The sequence below is a fragment of the Dysidea avara genome, chromosome 11 (assembly GCF_963678975.1).
Source record: "Dysidea avara chromosome 11, odDysAvar1.4, whole genome shotgun sequence".
In the NCBI taxonomy this organism is placed as follows: domain Eukaryota; kingdom Metazoa; phylum Porifera; class Demospongiae; order Dictyoceratida; family Dysideidae; genus Dysidea; species Dysidea avara.
Genome location: NC_089282.1, coordinates 14,751,333 through 14,768,906, shown reverse-complemented (window position 1 = coordinate 14,768,906; position 17,574 = coordinate 14,751,333). Strand labels below are relative to the sequence as shown.

Genomic DNA, 17,574 nt, shown 5'->3' with positions numbered 1-17,574 from the left:
ACCAGTGACAATCTATCACCTACTTGAATGCATAGTCTACTCACTAGGAAAAGTTTTACATCTAAGGGCAGGCATCAAACACCAACACTTTTTAGTGCTTTTGTACTTACAATGCTCTTTTCAAGACCTCGATGTTTTTCTGTTATGAGTTCTTTCACTTGTGCTTCTCTTGTTGTGCATGTACCTTTTTCAAAGCCCCAACACTTTTTGTGCTTTTGCACTTTCAATAATCTTAGTGTCACCGGCACTGTCAATAGCTGTTCCCATATGCATATAAGACATTATTACAGTATTACACATTTTGGATAGTGCCTACCAATCACTTCAGTATAACGTGTAACTTATGAAGTGTATATTTAGCCAGTCACTGGTTGTGGTGCACATATTTATTTAGCCAGTGATTTGTTGTACGAAAATTAGGAATTTCTTCTATGGTTAAGAAACAAGCTTGTAGGATTAGGAACAGCACTCCTAGGATTGAAAACAGTGCTCCTAGGATTAGGAACAGTACTCCTAGGATTAGGAACATTACTCCTAGAATTAGGAACAGTGCTTCTAGGGTTAGGAGGTTGAGTAATTGCATTGTTTGTAACTGTTAGGTTATCAGTTAATAGGGTATGGGTTTGATATATAGCATTTTAGTAATGCAAAAAACAAGAGGAGTTGGCAGCAAGCAGCTGTGATACAGTGGTAGGGCATGATGCTCCACACCTAGAAGTTGATGGTTCCAACCCTGGTTTCGCCACCTTTTATGTTTTCTTATGCATTCTCTTGTATTGTTAAGTTTTTTTAATTGCAATGACTGGCTAAGTATCAACAGCCTATAACTTAACTATTGGGTCATACATGTATGGGGCAAGTTATGAGTTTCTTTTCATGTGACAGTTGTGTAAATTTGCTGCACATTTTCTCTCATTGTACATGCATGTGTGCACTTTTTCTTTTAGCATTTGTACCTGCAGTGAATTTTATATCATTAAAGTATAGGCAGGATACAGCTGTACAAGTGTATGAGAACACAAAAGTACACCTATACCATTTAGTTGAGCAGAATATAAATAGGCAGTATAGAATAATATATGCCATTCCAAAAACCATGCACATAGCCATTGTGAATAAGTGTTAGATTCTTACCATATGCATCTACACAATTTAATGCTTTGTCAAGAAGTTATTGATAGCTGGGATATTGTACCTGCATGGTAAACACACATGGTTGTGTGCAATTCTACAATTACATTAACTTAGCTATATGCAGTTTCTGCTATTTAACTTACGTGCACACTCACATCATTTCAGGATGCTAGTAGGATAGTGTAAGGCTCACACCTTTAAATGTGACATCATCATGTATGCTGTGTGCATGGATACCACTGATGTTTCAAGTTAGTATCTCGGTTATTGTATATAGGATTTTTTGTTAATGTGAAGATAGTCTTGCACATAGGCGAAGTACCGATGCTATAATGTGTATAATTATGCATATTGTATTTAGCTGGAGAACTTTTAAATGTTTGCCAAATTCAGATTGTAAATAACTTCGTGTATATACATACCACATGCATACACTTGATAAATTAATTACATTCTTCTACTACAAATGTGTGGTAGTCGCTTCATCTGTTGGGCTCACTGATTGACAACTTTAAAATCACAGATACATGTGGTTTTCATTATATACAGCAATCCAGCTATCACAGCAAAGTCTTTAAGAAATGTATCATAACTAATATTATAGAAAGGCATTCATATAATTCCAACAGTGCCAAGTAGACATGTTTGAAATCTGTTATATAAGTTATTAGTATGCACTATAGTGTGCTATTTTTTTAGGATGATGAAACATTCTTAAACAAAGCAAAACAGGAGAATCAGGTTATAAACTTTCAACATATCAAGATCCTTTTAACGGGTTCAGCAGCAGCTGGTAAAACAAGTTTCTGTCGTTTACTTTTTCGATCTAAATTTTCAAGTGAGTACAACAGTACTGAAGTAATGGAAAGCAAGCAAGCCATGTCTGTTGTAAACTTCAGTATGTTAACAGATAAGAAGGAAGAAGAAATAGTTTGGCTTAAGCTTGATCCAAAACATCAAATTACTCATTTCAAATCATTACTTAAATCCCGCTTGTTTCATTGCACTGATTCACAAGAACCTTTAGAAACACTGCTGCCTCAAGAAGCAACAGAAATGCCAATTCAGGAAAGACCAATAGTACAAATGGAAATAGCAACAGAAACACAAATGCAAGAAACAATGATTACACAATCTCAGGAAGCAACAGTTACACTACCTCAAGAAACAATAGAAACACAATACACCTTACCAATCCATCTTGAAGCTTCTTCAGTCAATTTAAATAGTACACCTGAAGTTATTGATTTAGCTAATGAATCACGAACTGATGTAGTCAGTAAGATTTTATTAAGTGAATCACTCCCTGAAAGCTTTGCAATGCACAAAAATGAAACAGTTAAACTAATTACGGTTATAGACAGTGGAGGTCAACCCGAGTACATTCATATGTTACCTGCCATCAACAATTGTCCTACTATTAACTTTGTTGTTCATGACATGACTAAAAAGCTTGATGATCCAGTGATAGTACATTACAATAGTGAACACAATAGAAACTTTATTGACTATCCTTTGCATTACTCCAATTTGGACATGATTGGACTTCTCATGTCTTTAACAACTGATTCTCTAGAACAACCTACCAAACAAACTACACGTGTAACTGCTCCTCCCAAGTCTTATGTTGGGTTTGTGGGTACCCACAAAGACAAATTAGAAAAAAGAGCCCGCAAAAGAACTATTGCAGCAATTAATGATAGATTGGCTTGTATGATTAAAGAAAGAAATTGCAAGTTTGCAGTGTTGCCTGCAGATGACAATCAAGTTCTTTATCCAGTGGACAACACTACTGCTGGTGATGATAAAAGTGAAGACTTTGTTATCAAACAGCTGCGTGAAAAAGTTGAAACCTTTATGGACGAGCAAGTAAAGGCAAATACAATGAGCAATCAATTACCAATTAGATGGATGATCTTAGAACTTGAATTGTAGCAGTTACAACAAGTATCTAATGTGAATTACATCACTTTTCAACAGTACAAGACAATATCCACTGAGAAAGCATCAATGGTAGAGGAAGAAGTTGAAGAGTCTTTACAGTATTTTGACTTCTTAGGTGTATTGTTGTGTTTTAAAGAAGTACTCAATTTGAGCAATTACATATTCATCAATCACCAATGGTTGTTTGATAAACTAGCAATGATTATGCATCTGTCTCCAGAAGACATCGATTTTCGTGATCACAAATTCAAAGACCTGTTTATAAATCAAAGATTATTGGCTAAATGTGAATTACGTTTAATGGGATGGAAAAGTGAACTACCTCTCCAATACTTTTTTGATCTCTTAGATTATCTAAAAGTCATTGCTACTGTAAAACTAAATGACACAGAGTATTATTACATGCCATGTATCCTCTCCAGTACAAAACAATATGTTGACAAGTATCGATTTCTTCAAAGTGAACCACTGTTAGTTCAGTTCTCATCAGGATTTCTTCCAAGAGGTTTCTTTTGTTCACTTGTTGTTCATCTACTACAAGACCTACCAGATAGATGGGAACATCAATTATGCAGCACTGAAAATTTCAGTAATGTTACAACATTTCGTTTGCCAGACAAATCATATTTGCGTTTACATGATAAAATATCTTATCTTGAAGTTCAAGTAAGACATTATGAAAAAGATCCTGACATATCCTATCATCCACAATTATTTCCCGTGTTATGTGATTACTTTTACAGTGTTTGTAAGAAACTGAATTTCAATCTTGAAAAGCTCCAGTATGGTTTCTTGTGTCATGATGGTAAAAGTAATGATGACCACATTGCAGTTATGAAGTGTTTAAAGAGTCCACTACCAAATGATGTGACATGTTGCAGGAAATGTCCTCACCAGACAAAGTTAGGAAAACATCACAAAATTTGGTTTGAAGAAGTAAGTCATTATAATTAATTGTATAACTTTACACTCTGATACGCATATCTTTCATTCTTTTAACTACCTACACATGCAGTTATGTACCAGTAAACTACGCATAGGTTCACTGAACACCCTTACTACTAAACAGCATTTAAATTAGTGCAAATTTTTACAAACAAAATTATTATAGCCATGGTAAAATATTGTTTAGAATATATAGATTGCATTTTATTTATTAAGAAAGATTCTTGTTGTGAACTCTATTTTACAGTAGTGTTGCTACTTGGCACCATCAGATTTTCTAGTTTCCCAGTTAGCTCTGATGCGTGCCCTTGTGTAAATTACAAAAGTCCAATGGTGTACAAATTATTAGAAGAATGTAACTGCTGTGATTTGTCTGTGTGTTGATGTTCATTTACATGTGTGTAGCAAACTGCTGATCAGTTACAACCACTTGGTGCTCTCCTGGAATTATCAGGTATGTAAATTGTGATCTGTGCTACGTACTGTATGTATACATCATACAGTATGGTAGTACTATGCTGAATATTAGGGATCATGGAGGTTCTGGTTTTTCTGGCCAAAATACCACCCAAAAACCAGCTTCACAACACCATCCTGGCACCTTGACAGTTTTGGTTAGGTATAACCAAGCCCAAAGGTGCTTTCAGTACAACCTTAAATGCTTCCAATAGATTGTTATGAAATTTTTTTAAAAAGAATTATTTAATGGAATTTTCTAGACTTTGTTGTTTGATAACTTCGTTGCAGTTACTGTTATGTAAACAAAAACAACATAGTCCACCTCCTAAGTTTTTATAGCAAGTATTAGGATATATGGTTAATAAGCAGTTCTGTGTATTGGACAGTTAGTATGATGCAATTCGGCAATTCAGCCAGTGGTCCCTGAGAATTTGGCTGTTTAAACCGCATATTACGTGCAGAAGTATCTTCTCAAGTGTGTCTATCATGTTTTCTTACACAAATTGTTTAGAGAAAGCCTCAAGGCTGCCCTTTATTTTCGTTTGCACAACTATGGAACACACCCTTTTCTCTTTGAAGAAATTCATTATTTCTGGTATACTATGAAGCTTATTGTGCTGCTTTTCGTTGAATTATGCCCATATATCCCATTAGCAAAGTTGTTCGCAATGTGTGCTTTAACCCATTTAACTTGCATTTTGATATAGTAGCCTTACCATAAAGCTTAGCATCTTGAAAATGTAATACAATATTTACAAATGTTTTCTCACATGTGCGAAATGACGCACACACACACACACACACACACACACACACACACACACACACACACACACACACACACACACACACACACTTTTGTTTTTTCAAAAACTATTACGGCAACCAGGCGCAAGCTCTGCAGCCGGCCTTTGGCCAGCCCAGCTGTGGGGCGTGTACCTGGCTAGAAAAAAGTGAGGAAACAAGGGAGGTCGCCTACACCTGCAGATATACTAGTGGAGATTTAATCCCTAATTTAGTAATGGACTTGTATAATTTAGTAGGATCTAAGATTCAAATTATCTGTTGCAGCTTTTTTGTAGTGTGTGATGATAATTTAATAATAACAGTTACATTTGTTTTTGCTCTAGTTTTATTATAGCTATACCTAGCTACAAAGAGATTGTTAAGTAATACTGCATTCACTTGGCCACAACTTGATATCAGTCCTTGTTCTTACCAGTCATTTGAATAAGTTTGTTTGATTGATCCTACTTTGCTTGGCAGTGCCTTTGTTTACAGCCCCAAGGCTGCTTTCATTATAATAGTTGTTTTTTTACTCAAAATTGACTGTATTAGGTGTTCTTTAATTTTTAATAGGGGCAGTGGGAGGGAGGACAACAGGTTGTTTACAACATGAATGGAACATGTAGGAGTGAACTAGGCTCAGTTATAGGCCATTCTGGGATAAAATAAAAGGCAGAGGCCTTTATTCAACGCCATGGAGTTTAATAGCCGCATGCAGTACAGCCATCCCCACATTAGCCAGAACTCCATCAAGGCAAGGTCTCAGAAGACTGCTTGTACAACTTGTCACTGAAAGTCAGCCAGGAAAAAACCCACTTAAGTGTGGCTGATGACATTTTATAGTGTAGCTTTGTGTTTGTGGTAGAAAATCAAGCCTGCTGTAATGGGTCATAAGACTGGTTTCCCAGATCCAGTCACATAATGCATTTGCATGCAGCATACTTAGCTTTGTATGTAGTGTGGTTTTCATCTGCACAGTACAAGCCATATATAGTCACAAGCTACTGCTAATTTAAATATTTTACAATTACATACAAACATGTTTAATCCATAAAATAGCTATAGTACATGTATACAACTACATTTAAATGCATACACATAATAAATACTTTTAGACCACAGCAAGATAAAATACTCAAACTGCATTGGCTATTTACAAGGATCTATATCCCTAGTTTTCATCTTAATAGATCCGTGTCTCTTAGGCAATGCCAAACATGGCAATTATGTGCCTGTAACTTTGGCAATGCATGGGTGTTTGTTAACTGGATAGCAAGTGCCATACTAATGAGAGGGAGGTGTGATGGGGTTGTTTTTACTAATTGCTCATGCCACAAGCAGCTGTGAAGGTACATTGAGCTGTAGTCTAGACATTGAAACACAGGGTTCTACGGAATAACCCTCAGGCACCACAACACAGGGCTTTTGGGTTAATATAAATTGTTGTTTTGAAGTCACACTCTATAGCTAAAATTTATGTATTAATTTTTGGTCTTTTGTGCATTATATAGTACCAGGTTCATGTCCATCAACAAGACCACAAACTATTTTATGTTCACCAAAAGTTGCAGAGAGTGAGTAGGTCTGTGTTTTGTATAGTAACAATGAATGTTCTCATCCAAAATTATATGAGTATATAGTAAGCTTGTTCTAAGTCAAGTATCAAAGTATACAGATATATTATATTATCATACAAACAGGTCAACCAATGATGAAGTGGATTAACAGAATAGTGGTACCACGGATTGCACCGCATTGGGAAGAAGTTGCTTATGAATTATTAATCCCTGATGAAAGCATCGAAACATTTAAGTCAGACTCCAAGGGAGATACCAAAGGCTGTTGTTTGAAAATGCTTAGAGCATGGCTACACACTGGTATAGGTGAATCACCAAAGATATGGAACACACTTATGACAGCTATCGATAAAGTGGAAAACTTAACAAGAGCTACAGAAGAGATAAAAGAACAATTGACTGCAAATTGTGATGAGATTTGTCGTAATCTGTGTTTGAACTCTCAGTAAAATTATTTTGCAGTATTGCTCTCTGCATAGTTGTACGTATGTATTGTTGCATAATTATGATGTAATTTAAGCATATGCATTTCTCTTTGTTTTACTCTAGTAATGATAACAGCATCTATCACATGTATGTGATGCTGTATATAAAGACACAAGCTTTTGCCGTGCGAATTTCAGACCTGCATGTACATCATGTGTGTTTTCTGAAACCCAATTCATCTATTCTAACTCTCACCCCTCCACTTTCATCTGTGAGTCTTATATAGTAGTCCCTCCTGTAAGTAACAAACCTGCCTTAAAATTAAATTGCCAATGCCTATACAATCAGAGTAGAATACAAGTATAATGTAAGCATGCCAGGGTCACCTGATCATGAGTTATGCATTAATATCATAACAGTGTGCTCATTTAGTGTGGAGAATCGCTGGAGATTATAAGGACATGCAGTGGAACGTGTTGCATCCACACCAGAGCAGCTATACAAGCACATACCCACACACATATACACACTTAGCTTGACATTTCCCATTATAATCACATTGCCTCCCACCACCAGTTCTGATAGTTTACCAGATACTGATCATGATACTATTTCCTTTTCAATATCTGCAGTGCTTTCTCCATCAGCAGTAATACACAGTTTTTGTACAACTACAGTGATATTGATTTAATCCTTTTAATTCTGTGCTCTCTAGAATCACTTGGAATATTATTGCTCATGATGGTGACATTGAATTGTCCTGGTCTATGTGGAAAATCTGTTTTGTGCCATTGACTCAACTATTCCAAAAACTAAGTGAAAATCCAGAAAGCTCAAACACTGGTTTAGTCCATCTACATGTATTATTATTAATCTAATACAAAAATAGGAAGTTATATCATACACCTGTGAATAAAATGAAGTACCACACCATTAGCAACTTGGTACATACTATGGCGAGATATGAAACTAAGAAGAGAGTAATTGACTTGTTTCAATCTCCTAGTCATCAAGAAGTTCTGGAGTTGGGTCAATTCAATAAAGTGTTACCATACAGGCGTACATGTTTACCACCTCTTCATTCAGAAAATTCCATATTATGATTTTGCTAAAGCTTATTATGTTTAACAAATATTTTTATTCTGTTGTCACCAATGAGGATACTTCCAATTTAGGCACAATACAGAGTTCCCTTAACCTTATCCTCTATCATTCAGTCAGTGCATTAATGAATTTTACTGTCTATATTATGACTTAACCAATCTTGATACCAGTAAAGCATGTGGCCCTGATCATATCACTCCAAAATAAAAATAAAACATTCTGCAGAATTGAATTTATTAGTGGTCCATCAAATCAATTATTTATCAATCAATGTCATCTGGAACTCTCCCCAATGACTGTTCTACTGCACAAAGGAAGGTAAGCGTTGCATTGTCTATAGTCAATAACTATCACTGCTTGAAGTTTCTTAGTTTACTAGAGTGGTATATCCCCAGTATATGGAACAGTTAATTGTTTGGAATTTTAGTAGCTTTTCAGTAAACCTGCATTCACTGATGTTTACTGAGAGTTTAAAACTTAGTAAAACAATTATGTTCCATATACTTAAAGTTACTGACATTTTACTATCAGTATAACTGGGCACAACTACAGTAAAGCAGCTTAACAAATTAGTAAACTAAGAACCTTCAAGCAGTGTATAATACAGACCCATCAGTTTGACATCCACTGTAGTTGAAGTAATGGAGAAAGTTATTAGCAGACAGTTGATAACTGCTTTAGAGATGTCTACTTTAACTTTAATACTGCTTGCGGATGATGTTTAGGGACGCGCCGATTATGCTGGCATAATTATGAGCATAAAAGGTGCCTGAAAGCATTGAGCATAATGCTAGCATAATAGGTAGAATATTTGTATAATAGCATGAATTCTTGCTTATCGAAATAGCTATCACGGAAAGATCGATATACTCTAATAGAACAGTCAGTAACTCTAATAGAACAATCATATAGCTGACTGTTCTATTAGAGTATATCGATCTTTTCTGTAATATGCATTTTGACAAGTAAGTAGGGACCAGTCTATTTTGCTTTTTTTTCTACCTATTTTTCTTTCCAGCAATTCCTTTATTTTTCACCTATTATGCTCCATATTTTGCTCAAGAATTATAGATTTTGCTCAGTACTGATCTTTGTTAATTGAATATTTCCAAGTGCAAAGCTACAGTTTCGCCTTAAAGTGACTGTTCTATTAGAGTATCTCGATCAGAAATTACTTCTAACATGTAAAACAAGAAGCCAGCTAATATTGCTTAACATGTGTGACTGTTTTATTAGGGTACCTCGATTGTCACTTGTTGTTCCTGTAACAATTAGCTATGCATTGTCGATATTTTAGCGTTCCTGACTGTTCTATTAGAGTATCTCGATCCTTTGTGCAATTTTTATGTCCACTTCACAAAAATTGCACCTATTATGCCAGCATTTTGCTCATTGCTTTTACCCAACCATTATGCCAAAAATTTTGCTGGCGAAATCGACGGGTCCCTACAAGTAAGTTTGTGCTTCAGCCACTTATTATTAATCCATAAAGTGGAAATTATTAGCAGAGCATGAGAACTGAGGCATAAATAATTGGGCATAATTTGAGCATAATAGGTAAGTATTGAGCATAAATTTAAGCATAATAGGTAGATATTTGAGCAGTGCAGCATAGCATAATAGGTAAAATTATGAGCATAATCGGCGGGTCCCTAATGATGTTGCATTGCATAGAGAAATAAGAACTAACTATATAATATAATATGAACAGAAGGGGGCCAAGTACAGAGCTCTGTGGCTCTCCTGACGTAACAGGGAGCCAGTTGGAAAACCTACCATTGATGACCACTCATTGGAATAGGCAAGTTAGAAAAGAATGAATCCATTGCAACAACTGGCCAGTGATTAAAAGCTTTGGCAAAGTCCAAAAAGACACAATGAAAGAAGTTCTGCTGACTGTTTTACTTTAATACTGCAACAAGCATCTATTCATGGACTATCAAGTGGCAACTACGTCTAAATACATCTAAATGTTTAGCATTTCAAACCAGAGGAAACTTATCAATTTTATGTATAAAATCAACAACACTACCATCCATAGGCGGCGGAAAGGGGGGGCTAGAGCCCCCCCCCCCCCCCCCCCCCCTCAGAATGATATCACACCGAAATTATCTTTCTTGGAGTGGGGCTGAAAACCGTGATAAAGATCGAGATACTCTAATAGAGCAGTCACTCTAATAAAGTAGTCAGTGTGTAGCAAGCTATGTAAGGATTTTTATGTAGTTTATCAGCTAGAAATGGTAGCTGGTGAGGTGGAAAGCTCTTGTCAGTTGGTTGTGACCTTTTTTTTTTTTTTTTTGGTCTCACCTTACCAAACTATAGAAATAAGCCTGGGTCAGTTCAGCGGAGCCCCCCCTCATATCAACTACTACCTCCGCCGCTGCTACCATCTCATGGAATTCTATTGTTAAAATTTAATATCTTGGAGTTCTGTCACGCTACAGATGGTCCCCCGCCCCAAGTGGTCCGGCCGGACCAACTAGCGCACTTCAGGCTGTCCGGCCGGACCATGTGAAGTTGCGTCAAGTGGTCCGCCCTGCTTCAATTGGTCCCCCCAATGAAACAGCTGTGTTAGATATGGGTTACTTGTTCGTTACCGGAAAACTCAGTTATGTGGATGTTATCAGTAGCTTTCCGGCACACCGCTGCCTTTGATGATCGTGTCGAAAGGAGTTCAAAGGTGACTGGCAGCTGTCGACTCAGCCATATTTTATATTGATACGGTTGATCTACAGTCTAAACACGTGTCAGTTGCTGAACAGCGACTGTTGGCCTCGACTGTTGGCGTGACTTTACTTGATTCAAGTTTATAGCTGTACTGATTCGGCTGAGGGCTCGTCACTTTAACTCGCACTTTAAGGACGCTTAGAGCAGTATTTGTAACAGTTCAGTTTAAGGATGATGGCGGATGGCTCCGCGCTAACCCTGCTGGTCACAGTAGCAGCAGCCAATGTACGGAGTCGGAAGATAGTCGTGGAGAGATTGAGAGACAACTGCACGAGGATATTTTACTGTATCTTCAAGAGCAGAGGTACAGACAAGAGTGTACAAAGAACGAGAAGAGGTGTATTAGAAGAAAGGCAATGAGGTACACTTTAGAAGATGGAGCGCTTCTGTACACCAAACAGGACAAGACCAAGGTAAAGATTTACTATTATAATGCATCATGTATGCATAGGATGGAGGTGGAGAAGCCAGCATTAGGAGGCCGTGGCATAGACTCCCCGAGTCGGGCTTACTTTCTATATTATTGTAGAAAGAAAGTGGCTCAGCCACTTACTCTAATAGAACAGTCAGTTGCTCTAATAGAGCAGTCACACTTAGAAACTGCGAATGCAGCTGCCAACGTATAAGCCATTGTATTTACAGTCTACCACGTGTCCCATGGTTCCTTTCTGTTATTTATTACATCTGGCTAGCTTCCAGATAATTGTACTATGAAAACTTAAACATATAGTTATGTTTCTGTCTCCCTGCCATATTTATTATTTGTTTAATCACAGTAACCCTGAGTACAGAAAGCAAACCTATGAGTCAGGAATAAACTTTTGCAGCAGTGACTATATGGCTTCCAAACTTTTCACTTAAACAGGGTGGGTCAACTGAAATAAAGTTTTGGACCATTTTAGTGAATTGCTATGCACAGCTGAATAAACAAAATTGTCACTGTTCTGTTGGAGTGGCTGGCTGCTATAGAGTATTTCTGAACTTTTGCAAAATCAATGCAAAACATACATATAGTGCAACCTCTGGTAAATGAAACAGAACTGATTCAGTTTCCACTGAAATAAGAAGTTCTTTTCGTTCAGGATGTTATGGTTCCAGTACTTGGTAGCCACCTAGTTTGCATGGCCTGCTGTTGTCTACATGGACAAATTGCTTGGTGTGATAATTTCTCTTTTAGTTCAAGACCCTATTGACTCACTAATTCTAAGTTGTATAGAGCTGTAGGGCCATATATAGCTGCTGACTCAGCATACTATAATGCAGTGTATGTGATTGGTAATACAAGTGTATGGTTTGTATAGGTCAGATACATACTAGACCCGAAAGAGAAAGAGCGGATATTGCGAGGTTGTCATGTGCACCCTACATCAGGTCACATGGGGACAAAGAAGACACAGGCAAGGATTACAGAACGCTACATGTGGCAAGGAGTAGGAAAGGATGTAAAAGCATTTGTAAGTACATACCTATACAGCTATACCTTGGGGGTATACATATATGCGGAAGTATATCATGCAGTTGATGCCTTGCAATTTAGAATAGCAGACTAATACTCAGCTTTCACAATACGTATAACAAACATGTAATTTGGTTGCTTATTACAGTATGATGCCCCTGTTACATCTTTTTGGTCTTGTCAGTTTTACTTTATGATAATGTTGTAGACATATATAATAATTATGATTATGTTGAAAATTTACCCTGCTTGCATGCTTCTATACCACTTGCAACTGCAGTATTCTGTTTTCTAAATAGCTACATAAATGAAAAATGACCCAATTATATCAATCAACATGTTGGAGTTGCTATAGAACTGTACTGCAAAACTCTATTAATTTTATATGCTTTCAGGTTGTAAAGAACAATGGTTTACCATGCACGTATACATAATGCCTTTGCACAAGATGCAAAATATTTCATCAGTAATAAACTTGCATCATCACATTTTTCTATACATCTAAGGTGAAGGAATGTGATGTGTGCCAACGGATGACAAAGAAAATGGACACAGGGGTACCAGAACTTAACCCTATTCCAGTTGTAGCAACTTGGTACCACATTGGAATAGACTTTGTCGGACCACTAAAGCACAAGTCCACTCAAGGAAATTGCTATATTCTGACAGTAGCAGACTACTTTAGCAAGTTTGTGCAGGCATTTGCTTGCAGCAATAAGGAATCCTCAACCGTGTTTAGTGCTTTGTTTAAGGTATATATATATATATATATATGTTGTGTGTATAATGCACATATTTACTTAAAGTTTGCAAACACTTGGACGTATAGACTAATACAGAACTACAGTATATGTTTGTTAAAGCAGCTATATAATATGGGTCGGAAAAGAGTTGTATAGCCAGTTATGTGGGCCGTTTAACCCGTATTCTTCCAGCATACCAATTCCAGTATTCATTTTCTACGTCTAATTGAAACATTTTGTATAGCTGTATGAAAACCTTTGGCTAAATCACTTATCTTAGCAAGATGTGAATCTTGCTTACTTGGATGTCAATAGATTAGCTTTAGTATTCATATCCTTTCACGCAGCTGTTGAAACTTATTAATTTTGTCATAGCTTCATCATAAAGGATCCTTTATAATTAAGCCTATCACAATCCTATGCTATGATCACCAAAATATTTTGACTTGGTTACTGGATGGTAGAAAAGTAGCTAGATAGAGATGGTAGAGAAGCAGCTAGGTGCTGAAAATTTCTACTTGATTGCTTATTGTATGTAGGAGTATGTAAAACAACTGCACAATATTTGGGAGATTACGGAATACAGAATAACCGTGCAGAAGTAATACATGTACTTTGAATGTTTGTCATTAATGTGAAACTGTGCATGCAGTTAATAACATCCACAGGTGTCCAAATTGACTTAAAGAATACTTTTGTATGTTGCATCTAATTCTGTTTCCATGCAGTAACAATAAAACAATGAAAAATAAAATCTACTAATACATTCGGAAAAGTTCACACATATACATGAACACACACACGCACACACACACACACACACACACACACACACACACACACACACACACACACACACACACCAAGACAAAGCAATGTATTATAGTGTGCTGCAAAAATGTAATTAAATACTAACAGAATGAAGTAGTCATTATAACCCAAGCAGCCACCAGAACCATGCAATTCAAAGTGTACCATGTTATTTACTTGCATATTACATACTTTACAGTTATTCATGCAGTTTGGATTACCAAGAGTAATTACTTCTGATCAAGGAAGTGAATTTAACAATCGCCTTGACAAGAAATTGATGAAGATGATGAAAATTGACCACCGTTTGACTACCCCTTACCATCCTCAGGTAACTACTACTCTACTATCCTATATTATATGCTATGTTGTAACTAATCAACATTAATAGTTGCATGGTAAAGAAATGCATAGTGCTATAATATGCATATTTACCTTATGCACTTTAAGTAGATACAACTGTATTATGTGTCTGTTGTAGGCAAACGGCTTGGTTGAGCGTTTTAACCAGACCATCCAGAATATGCTGGTAAAGTTTGTTAATGAGAAAAAGGAACTCTGGGAAGATTATTTAGACACCTGTGTTTTTGCTTACAATACTTCTAAACACGAGTCATCAAAATATTGCCCTTTTGCTGTGATGTTTGGACGACAAGCTCTGTTACCTGTTGAAATTCAATCTCCCAAAGAAGAAGATATCGTACAGCACTTGGATCATAATGATGAAGTTATAGAACAACATTTCATTCATCAAACAAAAGTAGCACAAATTGTGAAGGAGAACATACTCACCGCTCAAAAGCGTCAAAAACAAGTGTATGACAGGAAGCACCATAACCCAGCTACATTCAAAGTTGGAGCATTGGTTCGTAGAAAATATATGAAGAGGAAAAAGCGGGCTGGTGGAAAAATGGATTATAAGTGGCAGGGTCCTTATAAAGTTGTGAAGTCTGTTGGTAAAGGAATTTTTCAGATCCTAAATACCAATGACATTAAACAGACTTTAAAAGTCCATGGTACACATTTGAAATTGTTCTATCCACCCAAGAAGGTACATGCATGTATGTGCGGCACACAGGTGTGTGTTTATGTAAGTTATAATTGTATAGGCAACTGGTTGTATCTCAACATCTCATGACGAAAGTGATAATAGTGGCAACACATCTGTCAGAAGTGGAAAAGGATCCATTTCACATGATCCTAGTGCCAGTGTGAGCGACAAAGTAAGAACTTATAACTGCATGTTAATTGATGTAATATTATCTTGCAATACATAGGAACCATGCAACTCGATATCCCAGTATGATGACAATATCAAGACTGACCAAATAGAGGAGGACAACACATCAGTTGTTACTCACAATACTTGTACACATACTTCAAAATCTCACAACCCAACAGTGTCCATTATCTCACATGAACCTAGTGCCACCAAAAGTGATAAAGTAAGATTATTTGATACTATACTGTAATATTTATATCATGTACATGTTATAGGATCCCATCTTGACATCTCAGTGTGATGAAGATACTAAGACCAAAATTTTGGACCAAATGGATGATGGCAACATATCAGTGCTCCTACATGCTCGTACATCTCATGATCAGAGTGACTCTTCTTCAAGAACGTCCATTTCTTATGATCCTAGCAGCATCATGAGTGACAAAGTAAGTAATGTATAGGCTTATTGCCAAGCATGGTAACTATGGTTGTAGTGCAGCCAGCATACATACTTTGAGTAGTTTTAATAAGCTCACTGATTTGCTGGTTACATAGCTACTGTAGCATACTATATACACCCACGTGGAATTCTATATGAGTACATGTAATAGGAACCCAGCTATCCCAGTTTGATATCACGATGGGATGAGGAAGATATCACTCACTGTAAAGATCTAGTACGAATGAATAAGGAGCAAGGGCATGCACAATGTATCAGTTGCTATTAATGTGGTTAGAGGTTCCTCCAATTCGTTCTTCACATATCTTACTAATGTCTATTTTCAGAATTGCCCATTGGTTTACAGTTCCCCCAAACAAGCAGGAGGCTACTTCCCAGAGTTTGGCAGTTTTAGTGCACCTGCGCTATCACCTATTTACAGCCAAAAACTGGAACACAATGAATTTAAAATAAAGCCTACATCTGATAAAGGTAAATTGTGATAGCTGGAAAAACATCACAACAGTTCCAATAGGAAAGAGGGTTGTTGATATGATATTCTCACCACCAAAGCACATTGTTACCAAGAGAAAGCTGAATTTCTCTGATAGTCCTGATACGAATTCAGTTAAGCCATTGAGACGACGTCGCAAGCTTATAAAGGTTGTATTTTGTTGTGATAATTCCTTGACAGCTATTGTAATTATTGTGTGCTTACCATTACACAGAGATGTGAGGAGTTTCAGAAAAACACCGTAACAAAGCCTCCTACAATAGCGGAACCATCAGTGGTAGCACCTATGATTGCGACAACAACAGAGACAGTGGAATCCAAGATAACAGCCACACGTAACGTAACAGCTACAATGTCTACAGCAGTAACAGGAATGATTAATACAGCCGGAGCCAACAATGGAAGCATCATACCACTTACAGCCTATGTATGTTTTTGTGCTGTGGTACATATGACTCATATATATACATACAGGATCAGCTAAAAGCTATCTGGAAAAGAAAGCCGTGCTATGTAATTAAAGCTAGGTTTGGACATTTGGCTATACATCAAGGTAGCTTTCACAACTTGAAAGGAAATAACTGGTTAAATGATGAGGTCAGTGCATTGTATTATATACCTCTAAATTTGATGCACTAAAATTAATGTTATAGATAGTGAATGGATATTTACGCATGCTAGTTGAGGAATGACAGTTTTGCTGTCTTGTCACAAACCATCACTGCCTGGGTTAATCGCTCAAAATCTGGGAAATCATCGCACCTTTTAAGCAAGGTAAGATCACAAATGCTACGTGGAGGAGTTAGTTTATTCATACTATAGGAGACGCTAAGCACCAAAGTGTTTATTGTTGGAATGTACAATCATGGAGAAAACCACTGGATATTGATTGTAAGCAATTTGCATAGGGTGATACCAATACACTTGTTGTGCTGCTCTGTAGGCAATCAACATGGAAGAAAAAAAGTTTTACTACATCGATCCTCTTGGACCATCGCGAGCCATACGTGGAGCATACACAGGTTTGAAGTATGTTCAATACTGTAACATTGACTGTTAACATAATTATACAGTGCATCATTGTGAACTAAATTGATGCAATGCACTTTTACACCTAGTTTTATATGCTCCATAGAAGGTTCTTTGCTATGAGATATAACTGCGTTGGTCAAGACAACGTCTCATTGGACAATTTTGAGCTCATTCAGCTCAAGAAAGGTGTGCAAAAGCCATGAGACAGCTTCAACTGTGGTGTTTTGTAAAGGTATAACATCTCGCTTTTGTAGCT

At 36.8% G+C, this 17,574-nt stretch overlaps 2 protein-coding genes and 1 long non-coding RNA gene across 3 annotated transcripts in view; all 3 read left to right on the top strand.

The window, feature by feature from the left end:
* The window catches only part of LOC136238252 (uncharacterized), a 65,189-nt gene extending 57,820 nt beyond the window's left edge, over positions 1-7,369 (top strand). The window contains exons 10-13 of the mRNA XM_066028611.1: positions 1,834-4,014; positions 4,429-4,477; positions 6,780-6,842; positions 6,969-7,369. Of these exons, the coding sequence (XP_065884683.1) occupies positions 1,834-3,069 (1,236 nt within the window). The 3' untranslated portion in view covers positions 3,070-4,014; positions 4,429-4,477; positions 6,780-6,842; positions 6,969-7,369. The remainder of the gene's footprint in view (positions 1-1,833; positions 4,015-4,428; positions 4,478-6,779; positions 6,843-6,968) is intronic.
* On the top strand, positions 3,145-16,925 carry LOC136237706 (uncharacterized). Its single transcript, XM_066027920.1, has 15 exons — positions 3,145-4,014; positions 4,429-4,477; positions 11,262-11,515; positions 12,404-12,556; positions 13,065-13,310; positions 14,311-14,442; positions 14,593-15,162; positions 15,221-15,334; positions 15,389-15,556; positions 15,609-15,779; positions 15,945-16,033; positions 16,140-16,264; positions 16,308-16,435; positions 16,501-16,713; positions 16,761-16,925. The coding sequence occupies exons 1-15, from the start codon at positions 3,145-3,147 to the stop codon at positions 16,923-16,925; spliced, it is 3,447 nt and encodes a 1,148-aa protein (XP_065883992.1).
* Positions 16,926-16,967: 42 nt separating this feature from the next.
* LOC136239166 (uncharacterized) lies at positions 16,968-17,538 on the top strand. Its single transcript, XR_010693379.1, has 4 exons — positions 16,968-17,060; positions 17,109-17,177; positions 17,230-17,315; positions 17,422-17,538. It is a non-coding gene; the product is annotated as an uncharacterized lncRNA (long non-coding RNA).
* The last annotated feature ends 36 nt before the right edge of the window (positions 17,539-17,574 follow it).